At 35.8% G+C, this 9,834-nt stretch overlaps 2 protein-coding genes across 5 annotated transcripts; one reads left to right on the forward strand and one right to left on the reverse strand.

Moving 5' to 3' along the window:
• Nucleotides 1-2,310: 2,310 nt before the first annotated feature.
• Nucleotides 2,311-4,055, reverse strand: LOC149650457 (uncharacterized). 4 transcript variants are annotated; one of them, XM_089849272.1, is made up of 3 exons: nt 3,744-4,055; nt 3,474-3,677; nt 2,311-3,388 (listed from the first exon to the last, which is right to left on the reverse strand). In XM_089849272.1, exons 1-3 carry the CDS (start codon nt 4,012-4,014, stop codon nt 3,363-3,365), a joined length of 501 nt encoding a protein of 166 aa, XP_089705398.1. In that variant the 5' UTR covers nt 4,015-4,055; the 3' UTR covers nt 2,311-3,362. The 4 variants fall into 4 exon arrangements, with proteins under 4 accessions (XP_089705398.1, XP_089705396.1, XP_089705395.1 ...); XM_089849270.1 differs by having other exon boundaries at nt 2,311-3,104; nt 3,191-3,677; XM_089849269.1 differs by having other exon boundaries at nt 2,311-3,107; nt 3,191-3,677.
• Nucleotides 4,056-5,714: 1,659 nt separating this feature from the next.
• On the forward strand, nt 5,715-9,222 carry LOC149650458 (uncharacterized). Its single transcript, XM_089849273.1, has 10 exons — nt 5,715-6,394; nt 6,875-7,134; nt 7,202-7,254; nt 7,330-7,847; nt 7,906-8,073; nt 8,146-8,223; nt 8,287-8,363; nt 8,444-8,506; nt 8,572-8,767; nt 8,942-9,222. Exons 1-10 carry the CDS (start codon nt 6,085-6,087, stop codon nt 9,139-9,141), a joined length of 1,923 nt encoding a protein of 640 aa, XP_089705399.1. The 5' UTR covers nt 5,715-6,084; the 3' UTR covers nt 9,142-9,222.
• The last annotated feature ends 612 nt before the right edge of the window (nt 9,223-9,834 follow it).

The raw sequence follows: 9,834 nt of genomic DNA on the forward strand, positions 1-9,834 counted from the left end.
AAACTGTCTAAAAATGTGGTCAAATTGCAGCTTTAAATTGGCTGCTGGATCTCTGCTTTTTCATCATATTTACAGACCTGTAACATGTCTATAAATGTGGTCAAATTGCAGCTTTAAATTGGCTGCTGGATCTCTACTTTTCCATCATATTTACAGACCTGTAACATGTCTATAAATGTGGTCAAATTGCAGCTTTAAATTGGCTGCTGGATCTCTTTTTCCATCATATTTATAGACCTGTAACATGTCTATAAATATGGTCAAATTGCAGCTTTAAATTGGCTGCTGGATCTCTGCTTTTTCATCATATTTACAGACCTGTAACATGTCTATAAATGTGGTCAAATTGCAGCTTTAAATTGGCTGCTGGATCTCTACTTTTCCATCACTTTTGCAGACTTGTAACATGTCTATAAATGTAGTCAAATTACAGTTTTCAATTGGCAACTGGATTTCTACTTTTCCATCACTTTTGTAGACCTGTAACATGTCTATAAATGTGGTCAAGTTGCAGTTTTAAATTGGCAGCTGTATTTCTACTTTTCCATCACTTTTGAAGACCTGTAACATGTCTGTAAATGTGGTCAAATTGCAGCTTTAAATTGGCTGCTGGATCTCTGCTTTTCCATCACTTTTGCAGACTTGTAACATGGTCAAATTACAGTTTTAAATTTTCATCTGGATTTCTACTTTTCCATCATATTTACAGACCTGTAACATGTCTATAAATGTGGTCAAATTGCAGCTTTAAATTGGCTGCTGGATCTCTGCTTTTCCATCACTTTTGCAGACTTGTAACATGGTCAAATTACAGTTTTAAATTTTCATCTGGATTTCTACTTTTCCATCATATTTACAGACCTGTAACATGTCTATAAATGTGGTCAAATTGCAGCTTTAAATTGGCTGCTGGATCTCTGCTTTTCCATCACTTTTGTAGACCTGTAACATGTCTATAAATGTGGTCAAGTTGCAGTTTTAAATTGGCAGCTGCATTTCTACTTTTCCATCACCTTTGAAGACGTGTAACAGGTCTGCAAAAGTGATGGAAAAATAGAAATCCAGCTGCCAATTTAAAACTGTAACTTGACCACATTTATAGACGTGTTACAGGTCTAAAAAAGTGATGGAGAAGTAGAAATCCAGCTGCTAGATTAGAACTGTAACTCGACCACATTTGTATACATGTGACTGGTCTGCAAAAGTGATGGAAAAGTGGAAATCCAGCTGCAGATTAAGACTGTAACTCGACCACATTTATAGACATATTGCAGGCGGTCCGCGACAATTTGGTCTCGCCGTATGGGTCTTGACGATTTGGTCTTGGGACAAATGGGTCCCGGGACAATTTGGTCTAGTGACAAATTGGTTTCGGGACAATTGGTTCTCGGGAAACTTTGGTCCCGGGACAATTGATTCTCGAGACAAATTGGTCTCTGGACACGAAAGTCTCGTTTTAAGAAATTATCACCCCTTCAGCATTTACTAAAAGGGGCTGGCCGGCGCTGTTGGGGTGGCTGCGAGGGTGGCGCCATTAATTATGGCCAAAAGAGCTGGGTGTTTTCCCCCTTAACTAAGGGTGGTCTCCCCCAACAGCTCCGGTGAGCCCCTTTAACCCAGCCAAATTTAGCCCAACCAGACCTAACCAAACCAATCCAAACCTAAGCTAACCAAACCAAACTTAACCGAACCCAACCCAACCTTACCTAACCAAAGCAAACCAAACCTAACCCAACCTTACCTAACCAAAGGTAAGAAAATTATTTATATGATGAGTATGAAAAGCCCGCGCCTCTTAGCACGAACAATTTATTAACAATATTAGAAATATATTGGAAAAGGTTGCAACGAATTATTGGGACCATTGTTTTGGAAAAGGTGGCATCTAATTAGGTAACCAAATAATCACGATACCAAATAATCCCGAGACCAAAAAATCACGAGACCAAATAGTCTCGAGACCAAAAAATCACGACACCAAATGGTCCCGCGACCAAATCGGTGAGACCAATTAGTCCCGCGACCAAATCAGCGAGACCAAAAAGTCGAGACCAATTCAGCGAGAAAATATTTTCCTATTCCGATTGCAGGTATTCAAAAGGAGAAATACTGGCGTCTGCCAGCCATTTTAAACTATTAAGCTTTATAGAAAAAAATGTTTTTTCACGTCTGCAAATTCGTTGCAAAAGTAGAAAAATGAAATAAGAGCGTTTGATATCCTCTAGTTCGACTGCTGCGGAAATTTTCTCGAGATTAAACAGGAGTAAAATAGATCAATTTTATAAATTAAAATTTCAAAACTTCAAGTCATATTTTTAGTAAAATTTTATTGCTTGTCATAATTAATCACTCGCTTTCCACAAAATTGACTATGTCACATAGAAAGGTTTTATTTTTATGAGGAAAACCAATTAAAAAACAAGGTGAAATTAAACATTTTATAGAGACTATCTTGTATGTAACAGAATCTTTAAGTTCTTTAATATGGAAACTAAAACCATTAAGCGATTCAAGTTGAAAAGGCTGATTACTAACCAGGTCTAAAACTTCAATAAAGGCTAAAAATTCAACATCGCAATTATGACAAATATTTTCATGAATTTCGCAAAATTTTCTATGTTTAACAAAATGGATTATTTTTCCATATATAGTTTGATCAAATAGCATAATATTTGCTGTCGAAGAATCATGTTTTGACTCGCGTTTTTTTGATATACTGTTATACATAAAACGATTGACTTTTAGTTTGTGAAATATTTCCAAAATACCGTAGTCATCAAAAAGATCAACAAATGTAGCTCTTAAAGCAAGGGGAATTGTAGTTATATTTTTGTATGAACCTACTGAGAAAACGCCTGGGCTAATGCATTCAACTACTTTAAATGGTTTCATGTGGTTTAGCAACGATTTGCAAAACTTTTCTACTTCGGAACCATTTCTTAGTTTTTTAAGAATACTTGGCTGGTGTAATACATTTGATAATGCGTAAGAAATTTGAAGTTCTGGATGTTGGGTTCCATGAACTAGTTTTATTAATTTACCATTGATAGCCTCAAAGGGAAAATTTGATGAGACCCACGTAGGTCCCAAATGATATACATCATCTGCTAAATGAAGTATTTGATGTACCACAGCTGTCATAAATTCAATGCCATATAGATTTTGAAACGAAAATACATATTGCACTAACAATTTATCAGCCAAGTCCAAATCAGAGGACGATATTGATTGAGAACTTAATATAAATAATGCAGCTACCAATAATATGTGGTGATCCAAAAATATTTTTGGTAAAATGTCAGAAAGCAATGGTACTGAATAATATAGCATAAAATTTTTAAGCTCAGATGCTTTCCAGTAAGTCAAATCTCGAAGGCTTCGCGGTAATCTTTGAATAAAATGTGGAGGTTTAATTGTAAGCAATCTTCGACTAACTTCATCTCTAAATCGGCCTAGAGAAAATTCAGAATTACTGTATTGTCCATCAAACCACAGCAATAGCAACTTTTTCATAATCCCAAGATAAACCGTGTGCATAATATCAATTGCAGTTGAATTTATAATATCCGGAACAATTCGTGACATAACAGACGGCCCTTTTATACCCCATACGACTTTCTGTTGCCCGCTGGCTATTTCAGCATCCAATAAAGTATCCTTGTGGTTTCTTCGAGGACCTTCATTTTAAAATATATATTTCAATTGCATGTTTTTGGACAGAATACTCCATTAAATTATTTTACCTTTGAAATTATTTGTATCAAATGGATAAATATGTTTATGGCCTCTATTCGCTGTGCGGTAGGTCTGTCCTTTTTGCTTACACTTTGCGCAGCCATAAGATCCATTAAATTGGTGCATGTTTAGAACAAGACACTTTGCTGGTAGGTCGCATGTACCACACAAAACCATGCCTTTGACCAAAATCGGATCTACTTCATTTGGGACAGTAAAATTAATTCCTGTTAATATATCCTGGAATGATTTGTGAAATGGTTGCAAAAAAAAATTCATATCTGGTTTTCCTTTGCCAAACCAGATACCACAAATTAGCACATTTTCTGACAAAAATCTTTTAATGGGTGGTAATTCATTAATTGATAAATATAGCGGCCAAATTGAAAAGTTGGAAGAGTTGAAGAGTGAAACCCCGTCAGTGTTCCACATGAAACTTATATTTGATTTAACAGATAAAAACCTTTCGTTTTTCATCAATTGTTTATAAAGCGCCCCATCATAAATATCTTCAATGTTTCCTTGTGATTTTTTTGTACGATTAAATCTGTATTGTAAGTCCTGGTAAAAACCATCCCGCGCAAATAAGGTTCGTAATTGAGCTATTAATGATATTTCTAAGAATAACGCTGCATCAACTTGAAATGAGCGCTTTTGTAAACATTTTGTACAAATATTATCAGACGTCAGTTCAGTGTAACAAACAATGCAGTAGCGATGAATTGTAACGGGAAATTTAAAATTTGAGAAAAACTTCTTAAACAAATATATAGTTTTCTTTAAGCTGTTAGGTTGTAAGCAATGAAGATTAATCAAGATTAGCAAATCCGTTAATGCAGCACCCGTCAATGAATGTTGCATTGAAAATAGTAATATTGCAATCATGCTTTCCATTAGGGTAAGCCCACTACCAGCATACAATGATTGTTCCCCATTCAAATTTTCATCCACACTTTCATTTTCGGTCGAAGAATCAGTCTCTAAATACAATTTCACCAAACTGTTTAATATTTGACTAAAGTCTGGTTTAAAAGAGCCATTCTTACCATCATCATCATCATTATAACTTGAATCATCATTCTTCTGATCATTATTATTAGCGTTTTTTACCATGCCACCAGCGTTATTTAACACCAAGTGTTCATTGAGTACGTCAAAGTGCTGTACCACCACATCTGCGTTAATTGTCTCCAAAATGTCTGAATCATTCTCACCTATACTTTCATTCGAACTTTCAGATGTTGACGTGCTATTTTCGGCTGATGGGCTACTGCTTATATCACCTGATGCACTACTGCTAGTATCTATTGATTCCCCAGTTTTTGGGTTCTTGGCGCGGATGGTATCATTATGTTTGAAGATTAGTTTTCGCTTAATTCTTTGCTTTGTCGAACAAGGCATAGGTTTAAGAGGAGAATTACTTTGGAAAATTCGACCACGGTTAGATCTAACATTGATTGATTCATTAATTTTATTTATTTCCGAAATAAAAATAGGGTCTGGTCCCTTCTCTCTTGTAGCCATTTTCTAAGCAGACGCCTTTTCTAGCCTTAATCATAGCCCACTTGATCACGCACGCTGGCTGCACGCGCTGGCGTGCAGCCAGCGTGCGTGATCAAGTGGGATATGCCTTAATGAGTCTAACCATAGCCCACTCGATCACGCGCGTCACGACGCAAGCTGCTGGCGAGTGGCGAGCAGCGCATCGTCCCTAAGCGTGGCGAGTGGGCTATGATCTAACACTTGCACTTGTATTTTTTGTATGTTTGTATGTTTGTATGTTTGTATGTTTATATATTCATTGCTGCGCTCCCCTATCTCCAGAGGGAGCCGCCCTGATATAAATAGGGTGTATATTTTATACGGCAATAAAGAAACCTAGAAACCTGCACCCTGCACAGATTGGCGACAGCCCGTCAGCTAGTGGCTTCTTTAGCAGGGCTGGAAATAAGGATATTTTTATGGGTTGTCAATAGTGAGGCCTCTATCTTTATTTGTAAACGCGGGTATGAATGTGTATTACTGTTTCCAATGATATTTAATAGTCCAATTGACTAGTTCGAATTTTTTGGTAGTCCGGGATTTAATTTAGTAGTCATTTAATTACTTGACTAGTGTCTTATTTCCAGTTCTGTACTTCACGCAGAACCTTCTACATCAACATTGTGGTTATTTTCCTTCTGGGTCCTGGGATGAGTCGGCATTGAGTAGGGTAGCTACTAAGTTGATACGGGCGTTGCCAGTGAATAATATCTGGAAGGTTCGTCAGTTTTTATGAATGTTAATTCTTATTTGTTTTTTCGGTCCTTCAAAAACTGCGTGCGTGGTTAATTTTAACTCTTTTCAAAAATGGAAAGTGTACCCGTTAATGTTAAGAATTTGTTAGACATAAGTAACAAAGAAAAGATGAACCAAAACAACACTTCTGTGGTGAGTGCCGGAAGCCAAGGCCCAAGTAAAAAATGTAAATCTTCAAGAACTACCATGAAGAAAGCCCATCCTAATGAATTGGAAGCCATTATATACTGGATCGAAGAGAAGAAAACCACAATTATGCCACTTACAGCGGTTAAATATAAGTCAAAAAGATACGAAGGAGCAAGGACTAAAATTATTTATAACAATGAACTCTACGATGGAGTAGTAGTGAAGATTTCAGGTTTGCAAACTTTGATTATATTATTAAACTTCGTCATAAATATGACCAGGTTAATTTACTTCCGATATTACTTGTAATTAAGAATTACGTCTACATTAAATTTGGTTTAAATGTGGTTGCTATTAATTAGCAACTACAATACATTAGTCAGACTATAGAGTAGTGTCGGTAGAGAGGGGAGTCGAAAGCGTATCCCTCCCTCTAGGCGCGCTTTTGTAAGAGTGGATACTGTACGCGCCTGGTAGGGGGATGACACTGTGCTAAGAGATAGAAGGGTATGCCGTTTGCATACGTAGAACTGACATTACTCTATAGGGGCGTACATTTATATGTTTGGCCCCTTTTTCACAGCTTAATGATATTTGAGGTACAAATGACCCAGGTCTTGCTGCATTGCGTTTCTAAAATCTATAGATAGACCATATCCTATTGTATACCAGTAACAGTACCGAAGGTATTTATTTAATAAACATTACATAGATGATCATGAAGAACTAGTGAATGAAGAATTGGCTGTTGGTGTGAAAATTTGTAACGAACTATCTAATGAAAATAAATCTAAGAAACGGAAAGTTGTTGATTTAAGCAACGCAACGCCAGGCAAAAGAAAGAAAGAAAATGAGGCAATAACATCAAAGGCAAAAGCAGATATAAGCAAATCAATTTTCAGTATGCCATCTCTGACGGATCAGTGGACGCCCCAATATTTTGTTGGCTCAAGCGAAATTGGAAGTTCACATGCGAGTTCAATTTTTTTTCTTTTTTTTTCTGGTTTAAGACATTTCCTAATTTTTAAACGAATTGTAGTTGTCGGGTTCTGCTACTTCTAATGAACATGAGACCATTGCTTCAGACATACGGTATGTGTTGAATTAAGAAATAATTTGTGGAAACCCTAATGAAGTTAATAGCTTTAATCGCCAAATGCCTCTCAGCCAAGTTCCAACGGATAGCGCCTGCCAAGATCCAAGCAATAACCCTTGCCAAGATCCAATTAATAACACCTGCCAAAATCCAATTAATAACACATGCCAAGATCCAATTAATAACACCTGCCAAGATACAATTAATAACACCTGCCAAGATACAATTAATAACACCAGCCTAGATCCAATTAATAACACCAGCCTAGATCCAATTAATAACACCAGCCTAGATCCAATTAATAACACCAGCCTAGATCCAATTAATAACACCAGCCTAGATCCAATTAATAACACCAGCCTAGATCCAATTAATAACACCAGCCTAGATCCAATTAACAACACCTGCCAAGATCCAATTAACAACACCTGCCAAGATCCAATTAACAACACCTGCCAAGATCCAATTCACAACACCTGCCAAGATCCAATTAACAACACCTGCCAAGATCCAATTAACAACACCTGCCAAGATCCAATTAATAGCACTTGCCAAGATCAAATTAATAACACCTGCCAAGATCCATGTGGTATGTGAATTATATCATTTTTGAGCATGGTAATTCTTAAAGCGACGAAAATAAACAGGGAGTCCATTGCTTGACTCTGTGAATCTTACTGGAGAGCATGAAAGTCCACGAATTATATTTCCCAAGCCTTATACAATTTTGGAAAACAATAAGCCTATCATTGATAAGTTAAAGGCTGAACTTCAGGAAAAGTCTCTTAAAATTAGGGAACTAAATTTTGAAATTGGTCTGTTGAATATATTGCTTCTAAAATATTCAATTGAAGATTTGATAATGATATTCATCATATAAAATTTAGAAAAAAGAGATGAGAAAATTAGAATTCTAGAAGAACAAATTGGAAAAGATTGTTCGAAGTGTGAAAACCTCGAAAATGGTAATAGTACATTTGATTGTTGTTCAATTTCGAAAAAATACCAAACAATATTTTTTAACAAAGCAAAAAAACATTTGGAGGCCTTAATACAATCTATTCCTTCATCTTCACGTAATTGTAATGAAGAACCAAAACAATCGGTAAAACAATAGAAATTGCAAATTTTATGTGGTACATGGGAAACGCATTTAGCTGTTTAAGATAAATTTACTAATTACAGGTACTACAGCCTATATCATCTGTTACACATGCTGGAACCAACTCGCCACCAACTGACAAAATGGTTCGATTAGTTTGTTAGAAAATAACAATTTCATCTGTTTGCTAATATATTATAAAAACTTGTAGGTCCCATTGTTTGCTGGCAGTGATGTATTTATAACCAAATCTCAAAAGCACAGCTTAAACTTTCTAAATTCGCCCAAAAAAATTGGAATAGCACTGCTTAATATGCTTCATCCTGAGGAAGAATTGAAGAGTATGAGCGTTGCTGGTTTACATGGAAAAAAACAAATACCACCCCACGAATATCTTGGAATTAAAGGTAAAGTCATTATACTTGATACACACTCAAAATATCTTAATGTAATTCAATGTTGCTATAGAGGATGGTTTAATGTTTAAACACAATGCCAGACTTAATAATATCAATAATTGAACAGTCGCTGCTGGAGTAATTTATATTTCAGGTTACTGATTTTCATATTACTTTTTGTAGCTTATGTGGCGAAACGCTTTAAAGACGAACCACAAAAACTTATTTCCAAAGAAAGGTTTGATAAATGTCTCAACAACCGTTGTGCTTCTGTTGTTCGCAGTTTCGCCAAACGTAAACAAAAACCCAATGTTGACTCTAGAAACGAAACTCAACCCATGGGAAATGAAAACAGTTCTTTAGATGATGATGATAGTTTGTGATGGCATAAACAGATTTGAGATCATAATAGATATCGCAATTTTTCTGATTGAATAAAGATTTACCAATTTCTGCGTGACAAATCGATTTTTACCTAGTCAAGTTAGAAGAAAAATCAGTATCAGAAACTATATCACCATTGGTTACCACTAAATATTATTATGATATTTGAAGAAATTTAGTTGACAAACGATATGTTTTTTTTCTATTTTTTAAAACTTGCTCTAAACATATTCGCTGTTGGAGTGACATTTTTTCCAAACACAACGATTATGGCTTACACAACAGGGGATCATGTGTAATTATAGGGATATTAATTATGGTAAATTACCTAATTTATCAGTAATTTGAGCCTATTGTTCGGTAGTTGTAATAAGGCTACAAGCCAGCTGAGTTACGGCTGTTAGATAGCTGTACTATGCAGACCTTTCACTGTATGGTAGCTGCATTAATTCTAAAATTTATCTGCAATGTATTTATGAGCCTACAAAGTATCTGAAAAGCACCTACAATGATGCTACAAAGTATCTTAAACGCGCCTGTAATTATCCAACAAAGTATCTGAAATGCGGCAGCAATGATCCTAAAAATTCTCTGAAAAGCACCTGCAATGATCCTACAAAGCATCTGAAACGCGCCTGCAATTATCCTAAAATTATCTGAAAAGCACCTGCAATGATCCTACAAAAGCATCT

The sequence above is a fragment of the Phalangium opilio genome, unplaced genomic scaffold (assembly GCF_054372755.1).
Source record: "Phalangium opilio isolate 3A_F unplaced genomic scaffold, DU_Popi_V2 ptg000087l_1, whole genome shotgun sequence".
In the NCBI taxonomy this organism is placed as follows: Eukaryota; Metazoa; Arthropoda; class Arachnida; order Opiliones; family Phalangiidae; genus Phalangium; species Phalangium opilio.

Bases quoted from the DNA above. Each gene is read 5' to 3' on its own strand.
- LOC149650457 (XM_089849268.1), bottom strand. From the start codon at position 4,014: ATGAATTTTTTTTTGCAACCATTTCACAAATCATTCCAGGATATATTA. The intron at 3,678-3,743 runs GTAAAATAATTT...TTTAAAATGAAG, and splicing joins TGATACAAATAATTTCAAAG to GTCCTCGAAGAAACCACAAG.
- LOC149650458 (XM_089849273.1), top strand. From the start codon at position 6,085: ATGGAAAGTGTACCCGTTAATGTTAAGAATTTGTTAGACATAAGTAAC. The intron at 7,255-7,329 runs GTATGTGTTGAA...AATGCCTCTCAG, and splicing joins ACCATTGCTTCAGACATACG to CCAAGTTCCAACGGATAGCG. The intron at 7,848-7,905 runs GTATGTGAATTA...GAAAATAAACAG, and splicing joins CACCTGCCAAGATCCATGTG to GGAGTCCATTGCTTGACTCT.